The sequence below is a fragment of the Callorhinchus milii genome, unplaced genomic scaffold, assembly GCF_018977255.1.
Source record: "Callorhinchus milii isolate IMCB2004 unplaced genomic scaffold, IMCB_Cmil_1.0 Scaffold2, whole genome shotgun sequence".
NCBI lineage: Eukaryota > Metazoa > Chordata > Chondrichthyes > Chimaeriformes > Callorhinchidae > Callorhinchus > Callorhinchus milii.
In genome coordinates this window covers 72,240,482-72,267,406 of record NW_024704743.1, presented here as the reverse complement: position 1 = coordinate 72,267,406, position 26,925 = coordinate 72,240,482, and the positions used below count along the sequence as shown (strand labels likewise).

The 26,925-nt window shown below is 37.1% G+C and overlaps 1 protein-coding gene across 5 annotated transcripts in view; it reads left to right on the top strand.

The window, feature by feature from the left end:
• akap9 (A kinase (PRKA) anchor protein 9) overlaps positions 1-26,925 on the top strand; it is a 118,592-nt gene that overhangs the window by 7,931 nt on the left and 83,736 nt on the right. For 3 of the 5 annotated variants that reach the window (XM_042332270.1, XM_042332269.1, XM_042332268.1), the window contains exons 3-8: positions 10,270-10,314; positions 12,082-12,141; positions 14,496-14,666; positions 18,594-18,749; positions 19,685-19,882; positions 21,524-24,076. In XM_042332270.1, coding sequence (XP_042188204.1) covers positions 10,270-10,314; positions 12,082-12,141; positions 14,496-14,666; positions 18,594-18,749; positions 19,685-19,882; positions 21,524-24,076 — 3,183 coding nt within the window. Of the gene's footprint in view, positions 1-10,269; positions 10,315-12,081; positions 12,142-13,730; positions 13,786-14,495; positions 14,667-18,593; positions 18,750-19,684; positions 19,883-21,523; positions 24,077-26,925 lie in introns of those variants that run through there. The other 2 variants (XM_042332271.1, XM_007897541.2) reach the window with 2 other exon arrangements.

Here is a 26,925-nt window from a genome sequence, read left to right as displayed (position 1 = left end):
ACAGAATTACTGGAATTTAATCATCTTTATTTGGGTAATAGCATCATTGTAATATGAATAGCTTTATGTTTGAGTTAAAAAAATCTGTTGGTTGCATGCTAGCTGATGTCACTGATTGAAATTACACACATGCAAGCAAGTGTATCAGATTCTAAAATAAAACTGTCAGTGTTTCACAACAGCTGAGATTAAAAAAAGCTCTGAGAAATTGTAAGATGAAAGCAAAGCACCCAACGGCATGTGCAAAATTCCCAAAATATCTTTCACCAAATGGCATGTGTTTACTCCCCAAACCTTTCTATCATACCTTAAGATCCTTGTTTTCTAAGTTTGCTTAATAAGAGAAACTGCCTGCTGTGATGTTTATTTGATAAACATTGCATGGTGTGAAATTTTAAAAGGTTCAACAAATGCTTTGTCAGTTATAGTGGTCCATAAAATATTACAAATTTAAAATAAGCCATATCAGTAAGATATTTATAAATTAAATAAACTACTATGAGAAGAAATCTTGACTTAGTGGCAAGTAAACTGCAGGAGAAAGTGACGTTTGCCTTGAGGTGAATTAAATGCTTTTTCTAGTTTATTAATCTACCACCCACACTCCAGGTTAGGGCCCTCAGCCATTTAAGAGAAATTCACTGAGTTTCAATGATCAAGAGTTTTGTATCACTGAACACACATAAGAATTGTTTGATCTTCCTTTATCTCTTTGGTTCTTGTTACTGCTAAGAGACTGTTAAGATATGCAGTTCAGGAGACAAAACTAATTAGCTATCCTTTGTAATTGCCAATCGCAAATACACCTTAATTTGCACGTTTTCTTAAGACCAAGTAAAATGTACAAAGCAAATGTGTCTCCACGTATGATTTGTTTGGGGAGGGGAGATTGAGCAGAATGGGTTGAGTTAATAAAAAAAGTGTCAGAAATAGTAATTAGACATCTCAAAGTGTTTCGCAGAATACACTGTAAAGTGAATCAACTGTATATTTTGTGGGCGAAATGCTGCAGCCAATTGCGCACAGCAGTGTCCCACAAACAGTCGTGCATTGAGTGACCAAATTATTATGATTATTTTTGAAAGAATTATTACCCTGAAAAAGTGATCTGCCAATCAATTAATAACTGGGTTCCCACCTACTGCTAGGGAAACAGAGGTGTGTGGAGTAAGGAAACTTGCCCAACATTTCACCCTACTGGGCATCAAACCCAGGTCTCTCGCTTGTGAGGCGAGTGCTCTAACCACTGAGCTGCGTATGGAAGATTAATGAACATTAAGCTCATATTCATGGCCATAGGGATTTGCAATATATTTTCCCAATAAATATTGTATTGAATTCAGATCAATATTAATCCCTGTTGTGCTTGATCTCTAGAATTCAAAAAAAACCTCTGGACTTCAATCCTAATATTGCATAGTCCAGAATACTGTACGTGGCAAAGGCTGCCCACTTCGTCTCTGACATCCTGGTTGTTGGTCCATTGACGGATCGCTTTTCCGGGGATAATAATTCCTTCAAAAAAAAAACATTGGTCACAAAATATACAGTCAATTCACTTTACAGTATATTCTGTAAATCACTTTTGAGACGTCTCGAAAACGTGATAAGGAACTATATCAAATGCAAGGATTGTTATTATTATACATCAAGAACATAGGGACTCAATAATAACGCCATACTGGGCTCTAATAAATGCAGATTTAACATATTTGGAATGTGCTTATTTTGCTGTTGGTTAGAATTTTCCTTTTGTTTACAAAAGGTCAGCATTTTTATTCATACTTCCCTTTTAAGCAAGATATAAATTTTAAGCACAATGTTGCCAGATTGTTCATGGTACCCTAAGTGTATTGCATGCACATTTGATACTGCAGCATAATTGCTATTGAAGAGAATATATCAGCATTCATTATTTTGGAGTATAAACATTGGCTGAGAGTGTTGCAAACTGTCACATACTTGAGTAATTCAGCAGGCATGATAATTGTTAGCGATGTTCAAGAGGTTTCTGAATCACTTGACCTAATGACTGTTGCGTGCCAAGCAGAGTATACATTTTTTTGAATATTGTTCTGAAGTAGTAGTGTGAAAACAAAGCTTTTTAGCTACTGAACTAGTGTTCAAGATAATAATAATAAACCTTGCGTTTGATATAACGCTTTTCACGTCTTCTAGACGTCTCAAAGCGCTTCACAAAATATAGGGTTACAGAATATACTGTAAAGTGAATTGACTGTATATTTGTGGGTGAAATGCGGCAGCCAATTGCACACAGCAGTGTCCCACAAACAGTTATGGATTGAGTGACCAAATTATTATTGTTTTTTTTGAGGGATTATTATCCCCGGAATAGCGATTCGCCAATTGACTAACAACCGGCTTCCTAGTTATTGCTAGGTAAACAGAGGCGTGTGGAGTAAGGAAACTTGCTCAACATTTAGCCCTGCTGGGAATAGAATCCAGGTCTCTCGCTTGCAAGGTGAGTGCTCTAACCACTGAGCTACAGGACTACACCGATGACCAAAGTTGACTGCAGTATTGCCTTTTGTCTGATCCCTTCACATTTCACAAAGCCCAGACAACTTTACTGAATTTTTGTTCTTAGACATTCTGCCTTCCACACATGTTCCATTGTTAATGTTTCTGAAGAACATATAATGCACAGTTTGTTTTCTGTTCTTGTTAAAACTGACGTTTGGTACAATAACTTCTCAAATCCTTTGACAACATTTTGTCCCTGGAGGAACACTTCAAGTTATTTCTCTTCGTTCAAATATGTTAGATATCAAAATAAAGTGCCGGGGAACCAAGGTCTGGTTTCTACTGTCTAATTGTGCACATCTTTCAAATTAATTTGAATGTTTGGTTACAATAATCCAGTGCTAACAGCATTCATTTTGAACAAAATCCATTTTATATGAAATGAAAGACTAATTTTTAGCAAAAAGGAAGTTTGTTCTTTGTGATATAATAATAATGGCATTTAATATAGCGCCAGTTCACATCTTCAAGACGTATCAAAGCGCCTCACAGAATATACTGTAAAGTGAATTGACGTTAAGTGATAGAAGCCCCTAATCAATTACTTTTTTTCTGTTAAGTATATTCACTGGATATATTCTCACTGTCCAGCGTCTTGGGATGTCCTCCCGACGTGAAAGTCGCTATACAAATGTAATTTTGTTGTTGTTGTTGTATGAACTTTAAAGTCCCCAATGTGGGCCTTGAACCCACAGTTTTCTGACTGCCACAACAAGACTGCTGTCAACAGAGCTAGGCTGACACTTAAATTATATAGAATTATATGAGAAGTTACAACATAAAAATGTCCCACCTGGCCCATCTAGTCCGTGCCAATGTTTAAATTGCACGTCAGCCTCTTCTTCGTCAGTCTGCATTTAATCAAATTTACTCCACTTTCCAACTCCAATTATATCAATTTCCAATTGGTATAAATATGGCATTTTACAATATCTATCTGTGCGACCTCCATGGAATTCAGCAAATATAGCAAGATCAATATTGGATTTTCACAAAATTGAAATGACCATTCCAACATTGTGCAACTGACAATATTTGAGCTGCATAATCTGTAGCAGAAATTCTTGGAATAAGATGACAATTGTTTTTGTAATGTAATCAAGCTAATGTTTATGTTTCCCATAAAGAACTCCAAATAATTCCACCTAAACCGCTTATAAATTTAAATCGAATTGTTTTCTAAGTAGGATTTTCTGCCACCACTTCTAAATCCAATTCTGAAATGTTAATCCAGACACATGCTGAGAAACCTATTTTAGTCAATATCCATTCTGCTAAGGTAATGGACATAGATTAAAATCTGCTTTCAGTGAGCTTTTTGAATGAAATTTGGCATTTTTAAGAGATGTTTATCTCTAATTTCATGCCTTACATTGGCTATCTCTCCTTGGCTTTGATAAATGTTTGCACTGTTTTTATATTTGAAGCAGTGCCTAAGTAATATTCACTTAAGGGTTGAAAGTTTGTGCCCAAATTATGTCCACTTTTGATCAATCACCATCATTTAATCTTAGGTGTGAACTTTACTAGTTATATACAACAACAGCAGCTCTTTACATCAACAGTAACAGTCTCAGTCAGTGGTGGCAACAAAATAAATGTTACTTGATTGAATTCTCTTGAATTATAGCATAAATCTATCCTATTTTGTTCTTTCTATGATTATTTTGTTGGCCAACCACAAAGGCCACACAAGCTTCACAATAACTAAACATACTTATCTTAAACAATAGTACAGTATAGATAATTCCAATGGATGGTGACACAACAACAACAACATACTTACACGTCGAGAGGACAACCCAAGGCGCTGGACAGTAGCGTTTTGGACCCGAGCTGGGGGTTGGGATGGGGAGGGTAGAAGGCAGGGGGGAAACAAGGGGGTGATCAAAAGCACAGTCGACGAAGAGGGTCTTGAGATAGGTCTTGAAGGAGGCAAGGGATGGCGCGAGGCTGAGGGACTGCAGGATGGAGTTTCTGAGGGTGGAGGCAGAGTGGCAGAAGGCCTACCTGCCAATGGTGGGGTGGGCAATGCGGGGGACGTGAAGCAGGCCGGAGCCCGCTGAGCGGAGGGAGTGGGCAGGATGGTAGGGAGTTAGGAGGTCATAGAGGTAGGGGGGAGCAAGGCCACGGAGGGCTTTGAAGGTGAGGACCAGGATCTTGAACTGTATCCTCTGTGTGATGGGAAGCCAGTGGAGTCGGATCTGGAGCCTGGTGCGGGAGAGGACACAAGCTGCAGAGTTCTGGATGATCTGCAGCCTATGGAGGGAAGAGTTGGGGGGGCCGACAAGCAGGAGTTTGCATAGTCCAGCCTCAATGTAATGAATGTGTGTATGAGGGTTTCGGTGTCCTGCGGTCTGAGACAATAGTGGAGCCAGGTGATGTTGCGGAGGTGGGGGAAGGCAGAGCAGGTAATGGCGCGAATGTGGGGTAGAAAGGATAGTTGAGGGTCAAACATGACCTCAAGATCCCGGACTGGCTCAGTAAGGTGGAGTGTGCAACCGTGGATGGTGATGCTGTCAGCGCCTGAGGTGAGGAGGCGCTGACGGGAGCCAATTAGGAGAGCCTCGGTCTTGATGACGTTCAAGTGAAGAAAGTTAGCTCTCATCCAGGACTTGATGTCTGACAGATATTCTGTCAGGACAGCAGTGGTCCTGAAGTCAAGGGTGGAGACAGAGAGGTACAGTTGAGTGTCATCCTTATACATGTGGAAGTTGACCCCATGTCTGCGGATGATGTCATCAAGTGGGAGCATATAGATAGTGAAGAGGAGGGGACCACGAACAGAGCCCTGAGGAACACCGCAAAAGACGGTGCGGGGGGAGCTAGAGGAGAAACCGTTTGTGGAGATGAAATGGAGGCGGTGTGAGAGGTACGATCAGAACCATTCAAGGGCATCACAGTGGATGAAGATAGAGTGGTCAATGGTGTCGAAGGCAGTAGAGAGGACGAGGAAGCAGAGGAAGCCCTGGTCGCAGATGGCCAGAATGTCATTTGCCACTTTGCCCAGGGCTTTGATAAATTGCAAAGTTCAGCTAAACATGAGTCATTGAATAGATTTTCTCCCATTTTTCTAACAAAAATGCAATTATGCAATGCATTGGGAATTAGGTAAGCAAGAGATGTCTCTCTGGGGAGAGAATGCACATTCCTTTCCAAACACGGGAATTTCCATGTGTAGGTGGCACGATTGGAACTCTCTGGTTTGGATACTCTTAAGAATGGTGATGGATTTCCACGTATGTCGGGTACCTGGCTGATCAAAAAAAAATGGAGTGAGAACATTGTTGTACTAAGTCCAAAGCATGTTGTTCTTCCTCAAAGAATGTAATGAGCATCAAACTCAATAGTGAATTCCTTAGCTGGAAATATTTTGCCCACCAAATATACAGTCAATTCATTTTACAGTATATTCTGTGAAGCGCTTTGAGACGTCTTAAAGACAAGATATGATAAGGCGCCATATCAAATGCAAGGATTATTTTATTTATCGATTGTATGGACATTTTGTTCAAGTTGAGGGATATTAGTGAAGGTAAGTAGAATGAATCCTGTTATTGCAATAAGTAAGGTACTGTGTGAAGACAACAAGCACATTTAAATGCAGTATAATTTTTGTTCTCCTAAACCTCAATTTCAGATGAGCACTCGTGTCTCTGTGCGAGATTTTTTTCACTTCCCACAGCAGCCGTACTGCAGCCCCATTGTGCAGTATTAAGAGCAATTTTAGTTTGTAAACTCATGCCAACTAGAATCTTCTGCCGAAATGTAGAGCCTAGATTTTCCCTGTCATTTTAGACTCTCCTCACACTAGTGATCCACTTTGATATCAGAAGTCTGTAAGTGGTCATTTTGGCAGTGAATGCTCATTTGGACGCTTAAGACTATGTTTCCCATAATTTAATGCGTTTTGAACCATCGTCACATGTACACTTACCATCAAGCATTGGAATCGCATTGAATCACTGGAAATGAAATTCTTCTACGTCAATGGGTCAGGACGTCATTTCCTGGGATTCAATGCAGCCGGTAAGTGCAGGAGTAATGAAGGATAGGGGAGTGGCGTTATGAGTTAGGAGATGTCTTTGTACTTCTTACTGGAATGATTCCAGTGTTGGAGTAATGTTAATTCATTCCTGGGGCTACATTTGCAGTCTATATTTGATCTATCTTGCCAGTGTTTTAGCAGTAAAAGAATGATGCTATATCAAATGCAAAGCTAATTAGTGTCATAAAACAACTATTGTGATGGTTTTGTTTGTGCTCTTTGTGCAGTTTCTTACAGACATTTAGCAATACGCACTGGAACAACATTAGGTTGCTTTCCAACACATCTGTGCACCTGTTCTTAAATCTTTTAACATTTTTCATACTCAAGTTATAAAGGAAATCAAGTTTGTCAACATATTTGCAAGTTTCATCCAGTAAAGCTGCAAGCCTACAAATGCACAGTCACTTCACTTTACAATAAATCTTGTGAAACGCTTTGAGATGTTTTGACATATGTGATGTGGTGCTACATCAAATGCAAATATTATTACTAAATTATTATTGTGGTAGTTTTATTTGTGCTCTTCATGCAGTTTCTTACATACACATTTAGCATTAGACGCTAGAACAATATTGGTCCCCAAATTATATTAGGCTTAAATATAAGATAGCTTCTAGCAGATCTAAAAGAGAGTTTAGTAGAACATAACGGATTGTGTGCCAGCATCATGCGATTAAAAGGAATCACAATGCATACACGAGGGAGAAGGGAATAGAGAGGTATGATGGGGAATAGGGAGAGGGGATTAGGATGGATGGAAGCTCATGTGGAGTATAAACACTAATGGACTAGTTGGGACAAACGGTCTGTTTTGGAGCTATATAGTCTATGTAATATATAATTCTACGTATTATAACTGGAAAGTTACAACTAACCAATTATTTTGTGACCATTGATACTTTACTACAAAAATGCTGACAGTATTATCTGTCAGTCAGCGATCTGTCAGTACCATAAAAATTATCAAAACAAATGTACAGGAACTACTCATCTCCCTTCCACTCCTGGAGTAAAATTCCACTGCTCTTAAAATTATAACTATGTAGCTATCATAGATTGCCCATTATTGTTGTAAAACCTGCACAGCACTCTAAATGTGAATGTAACTGAAGTGTGATGATTAAAATATACAGATTTCTATCAACCAGATATTTTATTCATAATTTTCTTAGTATGATAATTATTAATGTCGTCATTAACTTGATATCCAATCTCTACTTGTATTATGTGTTAGAGATATTAAACTCTTAAATGAATGAGCAGCGCTATGAAACGCAGAACTACATTTATGGCAGGAGCACATGTGATGTTATAGAATATACCTCAAAATCCTATATTTAGCAACAGTTAAGCAAGCTACGGCTCCTCAGCATTGAAACGGCATGCCTCAGAGGAAACATTAAGAGGGATATAAGATTATAAATAGGATTAAGAAAGTAAGCCTAGAGCAATAATTTCAGACACTGAAGGCAGCAGAACAAGAAGACACAAGTTCAGGTTTGCAAAGAGCAATTTCAGAGCCGACACCAGGATGTATTTCTTTATTTAGAGGGTAATTAATGACTGGAAGAGGTTACCAAGAAGCGTGACTGAAGCTAGGATGCAGGACTCAATAAAGGAAAGGCATGTTGCTGAAATCGGAGGATGGCATGGTAGTGTTCTGGAAGGGTGAGATCAAATGAGTTAAAAGGCCTTTTTTATCTGAAACTTTCTTGTAATTTTGTGATATCCTTAAAAATATGTGCAGAGAAGGTCAGCATCAAAGCTTCACTCTTCCCTTCTGCCTTTGGAAAGGACCTGTAACAGCAAACGTTGTTTCTGGAATACAAAAGTTCAAATACGGAGTTGTAACTTGTTAAAACAGGATTACTGCCCTTATGACTCGCTTTGGTAATGTGACTGGCCAGTTAGGACCCCGGTATAGTTACTCTTAAGTGTTTCAGTAAAAACAAGAATCAAATTGCACAAGATTGCAAGAAAGAATTTTACTCTCTTCCAACTACTGCATCAAATAAGTCCGGTACTGTTGGCATTGAACAGCCAATCCTATTAATTCCTCCAAGTATTGATCACCTTCTTTGTAAATAAATTCTGTGTATAATTGTGAACCGTGATAAGAGTTACTTGTCCTGATTACTTGATTGTTACAGTAGCTGAGATCCATGGTTGAGGTACAACAGAACTTCTGCTCCTGCCATGGGGCAAATAGCATCCAATGAGGGGCACTATATAAATGAGTGTTGTTATAAATTGCTTCTTTGTAACAGTTACTAAAGTGCCACAAACAGCTGATTGTCAAACTTGCAAAGTCTATGTTTCAACCACTGTTGACAAAATGCTGACACAGTGTTGCTGGAGTTAGAGACAGAATTTTTGCAGTTCCTTTCCAGTAATAGATGCCGTCAGCTGTTACAACGGCTGTCCTCATCCTCCTATCATGAAGCCTTTTCTTTTACTGAACACAGACATCGTTTTAAATTTTAAATCCCATTACCCTAGATGGGGCAGGGAGTTTTACTCCGTGTAGGGTGTCTACCTTTGACTTAATTTCTTCCTTTAAATAACTATGTTCAACAACAGATGTTGGGTTCAATAACAGATGATGGTCAAAAGGTTATGTGAATGGTTCTGATAACCCAAGTTTGGATCAAAGTGCGTCTTACAGTCTCAATGGAATAACAGCATTTTAAGCTACAGCAACATTCTGTATGTTGTAGAGTCCCGAGTTATTCTAAAATACTTTTTTATGCAGTTTTATTGTAGAGAGATTGTAGTCGAATCATGATTTTGAAAAGGTACTATGACTGGGAAAGGAGGTTCTATTGTGCAGGTGTGTTCATATCGAGTGGTTTTTACCGACCTTGGTTTGGTATGTTTGTTTTTGCTTTTGTAGTGGCGTAAACACAACTTAAGATGAGGATTTAATATCTTTGCATAATGTACTCGCAGTTTGAATAAATTCCTGATTTTGGAGACCTTTGTTTGTCTTGTTCATTTATAGAATTATAAGATTATAAGAATTGTTAAAATATTTTCTACCTATAATGTATGATTTTTTTTAGTTTTCAAAACTTTCCCATAGAAAAAAGTTCTTTTTGAGCTGGACTTGAGCTGAATGGTATTCTCTGGTTCAAGGAGTTATGGCTTTAAACATACAGGAGAATTGTTTTCACACACAGCATAGTTGGGATGTAAAATGTCTTCCTGACAATGGTGGTTAAGACAGAATCCATATTGGCTTCTAAAAGGGAACGTGTTAAACACTTTTTTTTAAAACAAAAGTCAACTACAGGGGTTTGGGGACAGGGTAGATAAATGGGAATAAAACCGTTGCTCTTAACAGAGCCTGCACAGAAACACTGGGCCAAGTGGCCTTCTTTCTTGCGGTAAATCTCTATGGTTCTGTTCAGAGAAGATAGGGCAGATAAAAATAACAGGATTACCTTAGCCATTAAAATTCACGTGTTTAAAAATCAAAAATTCAGACTATCAAACAGAAGATTTGATTCTGTATTCTTAATTTCCATTTAACTTTAAAATACCAATTCCATACATTTTAGTTTTGAAGTTTAATTCAGTTGTGAAAAATCAAAGTGTGTTTGGTGGGTCTTTTTAAGATTTATTTTCCATCATACAGAAATGTTGTTTTTTAAAAAAAATATTTTATTTTTCAGCCGGAGAGTGAAGTGTCAACAACAGCTGAAGACTATACATCAGAGGTAGATATTTTGTCATAATAAAAAGGAAATGTAACCTTTTAGAGTTTCAAACAACTTGGAATGACATGCAAATGAAGGTTTTTTGGGTGAATGTGTTTTAAGCTTCTGTATATTTTTAAAAATACTCACCATTAGCATCTGATTGCCAGTCTGATGCCGCAAAGTGTTAGAAATGACGAATGGGATGATTGAAGGTATGCAGTTCAAGAGTTCATTCACTCTTGTCTTACTGCTTGCAGATCCAGTATCTATAAAGTGCTCTAATTGAGTGATGACGCACATAGGTACTTGCGCCTAAATACAAGAAGAAATGCAGGCAGCAGCTGAATTTTCTTCTGGGGAAAAAAGAAGGAATATGTGCTTTTATAAGAATATTTTGCTCTTTCCCTACCCCAGTTACCAATGGTGCTTTGTGGATAACAGATGGTTCTGTGGATAAAAGCTGTTTAGTGTGACCAGTGCCTCTCTTGTTTGGAGGTGGCTATCATCCTCTTGAGATTGCAAACGCAATAGATTTCTGGGAGCAAACCTGTATCCCGTCACTCTTTTTGGTGTTCCCTCCCGTGCTAACTTGTGTGTGTTTAAGATATCTTTGTGTATTTTCTTGCCATTTTGTAGTTGTGCTTTTTATAAGGTTAACAACATGCTCAGTTACTCATTTGTTTTGTTTCTTTTATGCATTGGTAATTTTCCTTCCCTGTTAAATTTATTTTGCGTTTTGATAAACATTTTGTTCAGGACTATATTTGCACTTGATTTATTCAGAAATGAAATTGTTTTGACATAGAGGATATTTGTAATTAGTGTGTGTTTGTGTACATGGCTTTGAGCAGTTGGCTTGATTTTGTCTCATCTTTGTGAATGCAAATGTCACACATCATATCATGCCAGACTTGGAACAGCAAAAAATTACTTACAATTTGCAGATGAATGCAATTTTCCATAATTTAAAAGGTTTTCAAAATTGCTCATCTTTCTCTTAAAAATAAAAAATGCATTTGCAGTCTCATAAAACTCAGTGTGTCTTAGTAGACATGCCCCATTCCAATGTGGCTGAATCAACTTTTGTTTCATTAGATAGTATTTTATTTAAACACATGCGATTTGGTAAGTAATATTTCTATGTGTAATTATTTTTTTAAAAAAGGGTTAATTTAATGATCCAAAATGTACTTATTGGTATCTTAGTTTATGCTTATGTTTTAATTTCTAAACAGAATTCAGGTTAGATGCAGTTTGGGAGTAAATACGTTTTGTGGATGTCTCTTGGTGAGAAAACAAATGTTAAGAATGGCTTCCTAAAAATTAGAGCATTGCTACACAAGTTTAATTTGTTGTGACTTTTGTGTTTTCCTATTTTACATCTTTGTTTCTGTATTTTGAGATGGGAAAGGGGATGCTTGTCATAAATTTATGTTTATGTCTTTTCCAGAGATTAAAAAAATCACTTCCATCCCTGAGTATCTATATAGAATACTGCTCAATTTTTATTTCAATGGAAAGTTTATTTTTATAGACTTTTTTATTTTTGTTAAAACTTAATTGAATATATTAAGAATTTTATTGCACTAAATGTCAACAAAAAATGTGTTCTTTCGTTTTGCATATTGTATGAAAGAAAACAGATATATGTTGTGGGATAGTTATCAGTAGTTTTATTTTCTGTAACATCCAATCTGGTATTAAATATTATTGCTGTGTTGACCAAAGAATGTTTTTTACAAATGGATGAAAAATTATTTAAAATACATTGTTTACTTTGCACAGACCAATGGTTGCTATACAGTACAATACGGAACAATATTTAAACTGGAAGATTTAATAAGGGTACAGTATGAAATAATATAACTTATAGGCATATTAACCTGCTCCTACTTAATGAGATTTCAGTTTGGCTATGCTGGTTTCAAAGCTAAAATCCACATCCTGCATCATCTACTAAATAAATCTTCAATGTCCAATTTTATTAATCGTCATCAGCATATTTCTGTTTTAAAATATATAATTGGTTATATGATTTATTTAAACATTCACTGGCCAAGTGACTTAAATACTATATAGAGTACTTTCATCTCTAAGTCCATTTTAGACAAAGTTTCCACTTTGTCTAAACTGTAAGTCATAAATGAGAGTCTAGGTCCAGATCTTGGTGCATCAATACATAAGACAAAACTATCCAAAATTCAACATTAATGACCACAATTTGAGAAATTGAAATTCCACACTGGTGCGTTTGGGGTAACCTCAGTGATATTGGTTCAGAGTGGAAGACTTGCTCTGCACCTGGCCTTTCTATTCTTAATTTTGGCATATAGACATTAGATACCAAAGTGAACCATAATTTCTGGCTAAATTTTCTTAATTTGTTGTAAACATCCAGAAAATTATAATAATAATCTTTGCATTTGATATTGCGCCTTATCACATTGTTGAGCCATCTTAAAGAGCTTCACAGGGTATACTGTAAAGTGGAATGACTGTATTTTGTAGGTGAAAAACAAAACAAGTTAATTTGTTCCAAAGTTCCCAATGAACATTTTCTGGAATTATGCAGTGATCATTTTTAGCCATTCTGGGTGGCAGAAGGTTAATAGGGCCTATTACATTACTAGCTAACTAATATATTACCAGGATATTAATCCATCATTTGTCTAGATAATTAACAATGCTACTAAACTGCTTTACTACACCATTGGTGAACAGGGTATATAAATGGGCTCCACACTACACCACCTAATATGCAAGTACAAAGTTTTGATGTCTTTTGTAAGGGAGAATACTCTTGGAAAACAATCCTCTTTCTTTCAATAGGGATGACTTTAATTCCTCCTCACAGGAGTAATTTTTACAAATATTTTACCACTGACCACATTGCAGTTATATTTGTAGTGCAAGCTACAGAAAACAAAAGCTCTTCCTCCAGATATAGCCTGTCTGTACAATTTGGAGTGTAGGTTCAATATTTTAAAAGTAATGATTTAAAAAAAGCCTATTCTGCATTGTTCTAAAATGCGGCTATTGTGAGCACCAAGAATAAAAGCCAAATCGATGAAGCTTTCAACAACAGCAGTTACAGCTTTTATTTTTCAGAATACAGTGGTTTTTAACTTGTATTTTAAAAATAAACATTTCCTACATTCCCACCTTTCACACAATTGGTGATTTATACTGCGATGATGTTGCTCCATTGTCAGCAGTCCACTGGTACTTCACTGAGTGGCCATTCTTTTGTTGCCCTTTCTTCTCTTTTGGGCTCTGACTGTGGTTCCAGGGGTCCGGGAAGGGCCCAAGTGGCCATAGTTCCATGCATGAGGCTTCACAGTGAGTGTCGGAACATTTTTTGACAACACCAGACATGACAACTGAGCCTCATTCGGTCTTTTCAGGCATCCATACATGGGCAATATCTAGGATGGGTCACAGGACAGATCGTTGATTGTAGTATTTTAAATGCTATCTATCCTGCCCAAGGTGAGCTCACAGTACAAACTGGAAATGTAACTGTTATCTTTTGAACTCTATGGCTTAACAGTAGACTGGTTAGTATTTCTATCCATAAGACTATCAGAGAGACCCCCAAGTACTTATTCTTTAAGCATGAACTTAGGCAATAGGCTTTTTGACACAGGGTCATCATAGTCGATCCTGAAATTCACGTGTGCATTTTTCAGCATGATAATTAAATGACAGAGAGGAGCAAGCCATGACCAGTTATTGTTTTCTCTTTCCCTTGTCCAGCAATGGCGGCCTAAAATGTAGCACCATTACTGCTCCCCTAACTCAGGAAAGATCAGGCATTCAACCTGGGGACCTTTCTAGTCGATGATGATTCTGTGGTACACTGCAGTCATTTGAAGGGTTAGGGGTAGGATTCTGATTTTGCTGGTATACTTCATTAAACATATCCAGGAGTGATGAAATATTAATGACTGTTTTTAGCATTACCCATCAGAAAGTGTAATGGGTGTTCCTGCAGGTTTCAAACTAGACAGATGCATATAAATGTTCTTGAAGTGCAAATTGCTAACAGTGGTTGCTATAGTGATAAATCGACAGTAGCTGCATGTTTTAATGTTAAGCAAACTTGTTTCATATGAAATGCATTTTTTTTCTATCTGTTCCTTGACTTTGAAGATAACCATTGTGATACAATGAGGTTTGATTAATTTAAATTGGTTTAGGAAGATGAATTCAGCATGTCAGAAACTCGTTCTGAGCACGACACACAGCCCACTCAGACAAGGCTGGAAACGATGGAGGAGGAATTGACTGCAAAACAACAAGAGATTGAAGAGCTGAGCAGGGAACTTGAAGAGCTGAGGGGTCTATGTGGTACAGAAGGGTTGCAGCAGGTACATTTCCATATATCTAATTTGCATATTTTATAATGTTTTACTTTATTTTTTAAATTCTTCACAGTTCAGAATATTGACCAATTTGTTTCCATTTCGATATATAAATTTACAGAAGTTTATACAAAATATACGGTGAAAAGTTCAATGCAGAGCTGCCAGATTTTTAAAACAAGTCTTTCATGCTGAGAGCTAAATCAAACTTTTTGCATTTTCAACGGCAAGTTTCAATTTCATCTCAGTTTCAGGCTAGTTCTATGCATATTTCATTGTTGGGTGACCTTGTTTTGGAAAAGGACAAAGAATAGCAAATGACATGAGAATAGGATTTTTTTGTCAATGTTGGTCTTTCCTTGTTGTTGGAGTCACCTGAATTTCTTTTAGCTTAATTAGTATTTTGCTGGTCTCCATTTAAATTCTGTTTTGTTTTTTTGCAGTATAATATTGAGGCTTTCTACAAATATCCCTCTCTCCCTCCCTCAATTTCATCTAACACCCACTCACTTACAGCCATTCTAGCAGTCGCTAGCTAATAATCAGTTTACCCTAATTGTGTGCTGCAAAACATTTTAGCAGTTTTCCCCCTTCACTCATCATTGCTGCCTTGGCTAAGAAGAGCTAACTCAGTACAGGTGCAGGATGGAACCTTCCTTCTGTGTCCATATGGGTTCATTTCACACACTTCATTTTTATGTAAATGAGCATAAACATGAACTTAAAAAGAAAAATACAAAAACTATTTTGAGATCAGAAGCCCATTTTAAGGAATTTGGTTTGTGATCAGGTCCTGTTCGTCCACCCAACGTGAAAGGAGTTACATAAATGTAAAAATTGTAATGCATTACATTTAGAACTTTCAACTACTGTGCTTAATCTATTTAACCCAGGAAACATGCAATTCTTTGACCAAGTGTGATCAAACCTTTGATAAGAACAGAAGACCAGAAAATAATTTATAATCCATAAATTATCCGATTTTTGAATTAATGCAGAATTGTACCATTGTAAATTTACAAGCATTCCAGTCAAATTAAATGCTGAGAGTGATGTACATTTGCTGCTGCATGTAATCTGCCAAATTGCTAAATTAAAATATGTGACTCTTGGGAGCGGCATAACCCAGTATGAGACTCCAGCTGTAGCTGCATACAAGTCACAGTATTCTCTAATGACTTTCTAATATACCTGAATAAAATAACAAAAATAGGCATCTGTTAATGTATTATTCTATGCTTTACAAAGTGCTGTCAGATTTAACTAAAGAAATTTGAGCAGTCTCAATTGAGCTACAAAGCTGAAAGCCACTATTCGTATCTATCTCAGTCAAGATATTAATTTAAAATACTGCCCAATGTTTAAACACAGAATAGGGAATTTGTTCTGAAATAAAATAATCCCTGTCCGATCTACATAAATCTACATAAATCCTTGTCTCCATGGGCTGTTTGTCTGCTGTTGCTTCCCCCTCCCCGCCCCCCCCCCCCCACCATGTTCTTACAGCATTTAAACTATTCAAATAAACAAGATAGAATAGTTTGAATAGTGTGAGTCTTTGTGCAGCAATTCATACCCTGCTGGGTAGAGGTGGGATAACAATTATACCCTATGTACAACACTGTAAATTAATCTTGTTCAGATGATTTATAAACCAAACTTCAGAGCAGAGTGTCATTTGAACAGTGGGATTATCCTGATCCAACCCCCTGCTCAGTTACAAATCCCTGACTGTTCAGCGGCTGGAGACATCCTCTCGACGTGAAAGGCGCTATACAAATATAATTTGTTGTTGTTATTCTTTCTAATGTTGACTATTATATTTTGTTTAAAAGGTCTGCTAAACTCATAAGATTATGGTTATTTTAAAGAAAACAATATAGTTAAAGTATTTACATGGGTTTTGTCACTATTCGTACTTGACCTATGAATATGAATCTAAAAACTTTTCATTAATTTAAAATCTTTTTAATAATGACGAAAACATTTTAAGCCATTCCCCCCGATCTGTGCATTTGGGGGAGGTAAGCAGGGTCTTCTTGGAGTTGAACTGACTCCAAGGTGGCATGTTTGGCCACGGAATGTCGGCCTCGAGTTTTATTATATTAAGGTATATTAGAGGAATGTTGCCCCCTGTGGCAGTCTCAGTCATTCAGTTCTGAGCCAGGAGCGTCCAAAGTTCTCCAGGGCACTGCTGATGACACGCTGGCTAATCAGCAGGACTTGGAAGGGCAGACCAGTCACTGGATGCAGGGACTCTTCCTATTCATTCCTGTTATCCCGCAAGCCAAACCACTAACAGATAGGGTGGCCCCAGCTGGCTAAGTAGCAGGTGAGCTTGCTAAGCAGTGCTGTCAATGGCAAGCTATATGGTTTTAGCTCCAACAGTACTCCAATACACACTCTGGGGTCCCCAAGCCTTGGCACTTACCAACCTGCCAAATGCTTTCTGGAATTAAGTAAGGAGGATGCATCCCTTCAAGGAGAGAGTGGATATTCCAAACAATATCTCTAGAATTTCCATGTGTAGATGGGATGCATGGATTATCAGTTTGGTTGGAGAGTCTTAAGTATGGTGATGGGTTTCTGCATGTGTCAGACACCCAGCTGACCAAAAACAAAATCTGTGGAACATAATCCCTTTATCTTGTTCCCTCCCTCTCCAGCTTCAAAACACTTTAAGACCTATCAACTACACTTTCAGCTACTTGTGCTTCATACAGTTTTTGAAATACATTTTCCATCATCTTTTATTCTGTTAAGTTTTATTAATGTTTATTAGCCATTGAATGATTTCTAAGCTTTGCTCCTAAGATAAGTTGATTCAGGAATTGAATTAGATTTATTTTCAGACAGGTCTCATGACATATGTGGGAAACCTTTTGCCACGCTTAAGAGTATAACAATAACTTGCATTTATGTAGTGCCCTTCACAAGGAGTAGAATCTTGGAGTATTGAAAACCAGATAGAGATCCATGCATGTATATCACCTATGCATAAAAATTCCCTTTGTCTGGAATAGAGTGCATACTCTTCCCCCTGGAAGGACACATTACTGTTTACCTAATTCTAGAAACCATTAGGAGTAGAAAGCAGTATTCATATTTTTCACTCTAATTTTTTTTAATGTTGGGCTGAGCAACTGTGGCTGCCACAGCTCTTAGCTGAATGCTGTTTTGTTTTCAGGGCTTTAAAAATGTGTTTAGGTCCAGCTTTATAACATTAAAAAGCTTAGGAATGTGCAATGGACTCTCACCACCCCCAGATAATTTTTACATTCAAAATTGAAGTCTCTTTTTAAAATTAGCTTCAGTACAGACTTAATTTATAATACAAAGCATAAATTGAATTCCTGAAATCATCTCCTGGTAATCTCTGGAGCAAATCTTGGAAGCCAATTCATGCCTCTAAAACCTAATTTATACTATTCTTTCAGCATCAATTCTATTGTAATAAGGCTGACAAATTGATGTGAACTGTGCAGGGGAAGATGTTTACACTTTCTTTCCATACCTATGCAGTAAGAGTGGAAAAAGTCTATAGTTGAACGTATAACCAAGAATAGTGTGTGATCTGTATTCATTGACATTTGCAAGTAACTGATTGCAAACCTCCACTGTCCATCTACATGGACAAATACACTTTAGTAGCCGATTTTGGGCTGACTACATTTATATTGATAGTATTTGATGCTCGTCATTATTGATTTGATCCAATCCTGCTATCAGTATCTCAAAAGAGACATGACATTACACTGATTTTTACTGTTGGTTTAATACATCTGTACCCATGGTTATAATGTACTATAAAAATAGGGAGAGGAAATAGTGTAGAAAAACAAATTAAAAATAAATTAGGTCTCTAATTGTAAAATTAATATTGGACTTGAGTAATCGGTCAAATTTATTCTGAAATCATCTTCTTTATAACAGCTACAGGAGTTTGAGACTGCAGTCAAACAGAGAGATGGCATTATTACTCAACTCACTGCTAATCTACAACAAGCCAGAAAAGAGAAAGATGAAATTCGACAAGAATTTTTGGATTTAACAGATCAAAGTCAAAAGCTACAAATTCAGTTCCAACAGGTAAGATTTGCTTACATTTTAAAATAATTTCTCTGTGCCTTTATGTCTACAACTTACACGTTTGGCTTTGGGACTTCCTCCCGACGTGAAAGCGCTATATCAAATGCAAGGATTATTATTATTATACCTGTGAATTTATTTGCTGCTTTAGATTTATAGGATGAAATATTGTATTTGCAGTGCTGAACACAAATGGATATTTTCTTTGTGATCCAATCCTTCTTTCAAAGTTTGTGATGCAATGTTTTATGCTTTTGTGTCTCCATTATTTGTATCTTATTATGTGAATTTTGTGGGTATAGTTGTTCGGAAAATCTTCTTATTGCACACGTTAGCAATGTGAACCATAGAAATTTATGGCACAGAAGAAGGTCATTCGACCAATCGTGTCAGTGCCGGCTCCCTCGAGCCTTTTCAATCCCACTTAATTACCCGTTTCCATACCCTGTAGCTGACTCTTTTTAAAGTTTCTGTTTAGTTCCCCCTTGAAGGTCAATATGGATTTTGCCTCAACTGCAGCTCCCGGGAGGGCATATCATAACTGCTCTATATATGAAAACATTTCTCACCATTTGCTAGTTTACTTGCTATCTTAATTGATGCCCTCTAGTTTGCTGACTCACTGATCAGTAGAAATAATTTCTCCCTATTTACTCCACCAAAACTGCTCATGATTTTAAAGACCTCTATCAGGTCAAACTTCGACCTTTATTGTTTTAACAAAAAAAGGCCCAGATTCTCTCATCTGTGCTCATAGGTCAAACCACTCAATCACTATATTATCCTAGTAAATCTCATCTGCACCCCTCTATTGCCTTGAAATCTTTCCTAAAGTAGGATGACTGATATTGGACACAATATTATAACAATGTTCTAACAATATTCTAACTGCAGTCAAACTTTTTCATGTATTTTTTCTATTTTGTGCATTACAGTTACAAGCTGGTGAAACTTTAAGAAATACGAGCCATGGTACCACAGCAGTCGACTTATTACAGGCCAAGCAGCAGCTCATCACCTACCAACAGCAAATTGATGACTTGGAGCAACAAATGAAAACATTACAGACAAAGAACGAGGAACACCTTGACCAAATAAATCTTTTACAGATCCAGCTTCAAGAAAGGATGATGGTATGGCAGAATTCCTTTTTAAAAAGAAAAAGCTAACCCCTTTCTTCCCCCAGCCAGACACCTTTATATACATATAATTTGTCGAGCAATTCTGAAAATGTAGCATTTAATTTATTTCATAGCTTTTCAAATAACTCAGTGCAGTTGTGCCATGATTAATTTTGATCAGCATAAACAAAATCAATATATATGTTGGTAACATTCTCTCATTACTTTGGATCAAACTATTTATTTTCGTTGGTACAAAGTAGTTTGAGTCACTCAAAATCTTTTGATCATTACATTGGTTGCAGGCTTACTGCATATGCTTGAAATTACTGATTTAATTTAAATGTTAGTCTGCGCAATATGCTTTGAGTAATTTTAGTACAAATGATTTTTATCACGTCTTCTAGATGTCTCAAAGCGCTTCACAGAATATACTGTAAAGTGAATTGACTATATATTTTGTAGGAGAAATACGTCAGCCAATTGCACACAGCAGTGTCCCACAAACAGTCGTGGATTGAGTGACCAAATTATTATTATTATTATTTTTTGAAGAGATTATTACCCCCGGAAAAGCGATCTGCCAATCGACTAACAACCGGGTTCCTACTTGCTGTTGGTGAACAGAGGTGTGTAGAGTAGGAAACTTGGCCAACATTTTGCCCTGTCCGGGAATCGAACCAGGTCCGCTCATTAAATAAACAAATATAATAAAAACAGGTTAATGGAAAATAAGTGCAAACATTTATGCCACGTCTGTATATTTGCCTGTTTTGAGTCTGACCTTTATTTTAAGGTCTCATTCATATATAATGGGTTTTGCCTTGAGCTAAGTACCCCCCGATCAAAGGAGTATTCTTTTCCCTTTAAACATTTATATGAATCCAGACAATTTTCATAATACTACTGTTACTCATGAATAAAATATATGCCATGCTCAGCACAGCCAATCAGACATATTTTGGCTACACTTTTGCACTATGTGCATTCTTTTGCTTACTTTGTTGACTTGTTGCCCAACCCTGTTCTATTAATGATATATCAAAAAAAGAACTCTTAAGATTCAAAGGCACCATCAATTCTAAAGTGCACCCTACTTTTGGAGGTATTTTAAATGAAAAACCCACTTCTGAGACTCAAGATAATATGGTAGTTCTAACATTACGATTTTAGTAAGATTGTCTTCTTCCAACGTTGGGTAAACAATTTTGAAAAAGGGTAAAAATTGAGGTATTCCAAGATTTGCTTGTGGTAATGACTATAATGACTATATTAAGAAATATCTTACGAGTGTCAAGGTAAAGTAATCTAATGAGTTTGCTGTTCCTAGTCTCTGATCCATGCAGCACACTCCTACAATCCAGCTGTTTGTTTATGACCCAACCGCTTTATGGTTTTATTTACCAGCCTGCTGGCAGTTAGATTGTCAGAGTATACATATTGTGTTGATCACAAATTGGGACCAGCTCCATCATTATTAAGGTAAATCAGAATATTTTACGCCAGTGCTAATAAGATAAGGAATAGAAGAGTGAGTGTTCCTTAATGTGTTCCTTGCCTATGACCACAAGATTGTATTAAAAAATTACAAATGTTACCTATAAATTTTTCAAGTGTACATTTATTTATTAATAATTTCCTATTTGCAAACAGATTGACAAAGAAAAGTCTGATACTGATAGACAAAAGCTCCAGAACCAAGATCAAATAATTGAACAGCTTGAAAAAACACTAAAAGAACATGAGAGTACTATACTGTTGCTGAAAGATAAAGTACATGGCTCTGATAAATTCGTCAAAGATTTACATGACCAATTATTGCAAAGAAATCAAGAGACTGAGAGTCTAAGGACTGAATTAACTAACTCAAAGCAGCGGGAGAGACAGTCATCCAATGAAATAAAGCAACTAATGGGTAGTGTGGAAGCTCTTCAGAAACAATATCACAAGGGTAGTCAAGCTGATTTAGAAACTGTACAAAGGATTGAAATAGAAACTCATCGGAAAATGGAGCAACTTCAAGCAGAATTGGATGAGATGTATGGAAAACAGATTGTACAGATAAAACAGGAATTGCAGCAACAGCATATTTCAGAAATTGGAAGACTTACTGAACAGCATAATATTGAAATGGAAAGAGCCTTAAATCATTCTGTGAGCAACTTAGTTAATGAAGAACAAATTACTTTGCTAAATGTTGCAATCAATGAACTCAATATCAAATTACGAGAGGCACATTTTCAGAAAGATCAGGTAAGGCAAGAAATGACGCAACAACTGGAAAGACTCTCTAAAGAAAAGATCCAGCTGCAAAACCAAATCCAAGATCTCCTGGTAGAGCTGAGATTTGCTAAGGATCAGATTCAGAAAACCTCAGAAAGTATTAACTATCAGGAGCACAAAATGCGTGAGATGGAAGAACTGAAAGATGTTATTGAACAAATGAAGGCCCAGCTGCTATCTGCTTCAGAAGCTCATAGAGAGTTGGAGTCAAAGCATGAATCAGAAGTTACAAATTATAAGATTAAACTTGAAATGCTGGAGAGGGAAAAAGTTGCGGTTCTGGATAGAATGGCTGAATCTCAGGAGGCTGAATTAGATAGATTGAGGACTCAACTTCTCTTCAGCCATGAGGAAGAGCTAGTCAAGCTAAGAGAAGACCTAGAAAGGGAACATAAACTAAATATTGATAATCTTAAAGAAGATTTGTCTTTGAAACAGACTCAACAGTTGGAAAACTTGCAAAATGAGCTGGGTCAAAAAAATGAAGTAATAACATCTGAGAGGGATTGTATGATCATTGAAAAGAACCAATTGATGTCTGAGATAACAATTTTAAAAGAGGAGCTACATTTGTCTCTTAAGAACTCCAAAGTAGAAGAAATGGTTTTTCAGATAAGTGAACTTGAAATGGAAATTGACACATTACGAAAAGATGAGAAAGAAAAGGGTATGATGGAACAAGAACTCCAAGAACTGCAAGACAGGAATAATATTTTGGAGAAACAATTGAAACAGCAGGAAGCTGCGGACATACAAATTAAAATGCTTCAAGAAGGAAAGGAAAATCTGGTAGAAACAAATGAAATGAGAAGGCACATAGAAAGACTTATTAGAGAGAATGAACAGCTTCAAGTCCATGAGAAAGAGCTCAAAGAGGAGATAGAGAGACAAAGGAACACTTTTTCTTTTGCAGAAAAAAACTTTGAGGTTAACTTTCAAGAATTGCAGGATGAATATGATTGTTTATTGAAAATGAAGTCAGACATAGAAGAAAAGATGATAAAACAAGAAATTGAATATGAAACTAAGCTTAAGATCTTAAATGAACAACTGCAGCTCTTAGAGTTGAAACAAGCTGAAAATCGTACAGTAATGAGCAAAGGGAAGAAGAAAACTCTTCACAATTCCAAAGGCCAATTTGAAATGATAAAAACTCTGGAAAGCAGAGAGTTCATTGAAAAGGATTCAACTGAGCTCATGGAAAAACTGGAGCTAGCTCAACAGGAGAAAAGTGAGCTTTCTAAAAGACTCTCAAATCTTTCAGAACTTTTAACTTTGAGACAAAGTGAAATTGAGCAACTGAAAAGCAAATTAAAGTCGATAAAAGAGTATTCCGGAGAAAAATGTGAAGAGACGAAAAAAATTATCACGGCTGTTCAGGTGAAGTCTCAGGAAAAGCACCGAGTATCTCACATAAATTTAATCAAAAATGAGACTAAACGTGAGCCTCAAGAACAAGCTGTTAAAGACTGTGCTGCTGAATTGTGTGAGTTATATGATCATGAACAACAGAAAGGAAATCTAATGGATCAAATAAGTTCTCTCCAAAACTCCCTCCAGGTTATTGCTTTAGAAAGGGATGAGATCAAACAAAATCAAATTAACCTTATTCGAGAAAAAGAAGTGCTATTGACCCAAATCCAGCATTTCAAAGATAAACCAGTAAGTGAATCTGTAGCCAGTCTACAAGCTGAGAGAGATCGTCTCCGTCAGCAGCTGGAGTCTGTTCGCGCTCAACAACTGGGAATGGCTGAACTTGTACAGCAGAAGACCTTGCTGGAGGAAACCCTTCACAAAAAGCAGGAGGAAATGGAAAATATTCTGATTGTTGCTCAGCAGGAGAAGTTGGAACTGGAGAAAAAAATTGCAGCACACATTGGAGGTTCTGTTTCTGCCCACGATCCTGTGCTGGAAAAAACGGAGGTATGTGAATCTTGTAGCAAATACTCTTGTAGCAAATAGATGGTCAGGATGGTCCAAGGCAGTGTCTTCATGATTGTCAATAAGTGGGAACCTGATTGTTAGTCTATTGGTGGATCCCTTTAGGGGGTTATAATCCCTCCAATTAAAATAAATGTGGCCAATCAATCCACGACTGATATGCGCAATTGGCTGCTCACAAAATACAGTCACTGCGCTTTGTAATATATTCTGTGAAGCGCTTTGAGACGTCTCAACGGTGTGATAATTCGCTCTATCAAATGCAAAGATTATCATTATGTTTTGAAATGTTCCAATATGTATTGCTGCAGCGTATAGAAAGGCCATCCCATGGTAATCTACATGGTGAACTTGATGAATGCAGTCATTCTGCTGTTGGCAGTTGGCATGTAGAGGCCATAGCTCTTCTATCTGCCCAATGTAATGGCATCATTGAGATCAATACCCTACTGTGTGAAAAAACAGGTCCTGCCATGTTAAGGCACAACGCCTTGGGGCTTCAACATCTTGCACTGTAGTATTTTCTTTTAAAAACTCTGGGAAACAAAAATAGCTGAAATACTATCCCATAGTCAAATTGAGTTTCCCAGTTTTCCAGAACGTATACTGATAGGATTTTGGGGACGTGGAAAGCCTCATCCAACCTTCAGTGTACTTCCAAGCAAAGATTTAGTTGACTATCCAACCTCTGCCCTGGGTATGGTATATAAAGTTACAAAGTAATAAAACTTTTTTTTCAGACAAAATACTAGTCAACTGGATTTTCATGAGTTCTGCTCTATCGTTGCCCTGACAGTCTTAATGTTTGTCCTTTAAGGAGGTTCACTATCATTTCAATTTGCAGTGCAGTTTAAGAGCCATGATTTGTTTCCAAAACCCAGGAGCAGTTTACCGTTGGTGCTAGCCGTGAATAATCATAGATGGATACCAGGCAGGAGGAAGTGAAAATGCCTCATTTAGAAAAATAATAGTATTTTTCCTTGCAATCTATTCAGAAAGAGCGCTAAGCTATTTTAATGATAAACCATTGCAAAAGTGTGACGAATACCGAATGTGCATATTTAGATTGTGACTTGCTGGTAGAGCATAAAACAGAATAAAAGCATATTGCAAAAAGAGTTGTTTGCAGCTGCAGAAGCAAATGTACCTATAGAGGGCTATGCTGGGGAGTTCTCTCACTGGCAGAAACATAAACAGGCAGATGATGTTCAGCTAGTCTGCTTGCCATTTTATTGGATTTTGGAAAATCTTTTTTCCACTGCTTTTCTCAATGTCCCTTAATATCCTTACTTACCAAATAACAGTTTGCCTCACGTTTATACAGTACAGCTTTTCCCCCTATTATTGCTGCTTAAGTAACTGGAAAAAAGTCTAGGAGCAATATTGCCAGATATCTCCCAGCCTTCATAACCATTATGTTAGTAGCTGTCTAGGGGGAAAAGAACTAACCCACAGATCCCACATGTACACAACAACAATTGCAAAATTACATTTGTATAGCGACTTTCACATCAGAAGGACGTCCCAAGGTGCTGAACAGTCAGGGATTTAATAATAATAATCCATGCATTTGAAATAGCGTTTTTCACATCTTCAAGACGTCTCAAAGCGTTTCACAGAATATACTGTAAAGTGAATTGACTGTATATTTGTGGGTGAAACGCAGCATCCAATTACGCACAGCAGTGTCCCACAAACAGTCGTGGATTGAAGTGACCAATTTATTTATTTTTTTTCTTGAGGGATTATTTTCAGGCATGTGGAGTAAGGAAACTTGCCCAAGGTTTCACCGTGCCGGGAATCGAACCCAGGTCTCTCGCTTGCAAAGCAAGTGCTCTAACCATTGAGCTATAGGACTCCACAGGACTGAAGGTCAGGAACGGAGAGGGTGGAGGGGTAGGAGGGTGGCCACAGGCTTGATTGAAGAGGAGGGTTTTGAGACGTGCCTTGAAGGTTGCAAGGGAGGGAGCGAGATGAAGGGAATGTGGGATTGAGTTCCATAGGATGGGGGCAAAGAGGCTGAAGGCCCAGCCACAAATTGTATAACGTACAGGATGTTCTTTTTAAATGGAAAAGTTGAATCTATATTTGTGCAACGCTTCAGTGTTGGTGCCCCCACTTGAGCATCATTCATAGTGTAGGCAGCACTCCAATATAAATTCAATATGAGTGAAAAGAGACCCAAGTCGTGGGATACTGTCTGGGAGAAAAATGTGCAGGTGGTGGGTTGACAGAATGAACATAGATTAGTCATTTTAATAGAGGACCCAAAACAGGAACTATGGATTTTGGTTGGTATTTTCTTACGAGATGACAAAAGACTCAGAAGGTCCCCACAAAAGGTTGGAAAGCAGTCTCCTGCTTTATCAATCTATATATTATAGAAGTGTTCCAAGCAGTGCCATTTAATGAAGCAGAAGCTTTGTACTGACCTAGACACCCATTTTCCAACCAAAGGGCAACCCCAGTGGTTCAGTGGAGAGATCTGTCAATTGCACACCAAGAGCTCACTGATTTGAATCCTGTGCTCTTCCTGGCAATAAATAATAATTATTGATTTGTTTTACATTTATTTTTGAAAACATTTCCAAGTTTCAGAAGAATAGCAATTAAGAATTCTTTGTTAAGAATAATAACAGAACTGACATTTTTGACTTATAACTAATGTTAGTTCCAGGTTGACTTAATGTATCATACAGCTTTTAATTAATTATTTGCTTTCATCAAATGCTATCTTTATACAAAGATTTAAAAAATCAATGGAATCACTAAATTTTTTTTAAAAAAAGGGGCAAACAAAATAGGTTCAATGAAACCTGTTTTGTAACGTA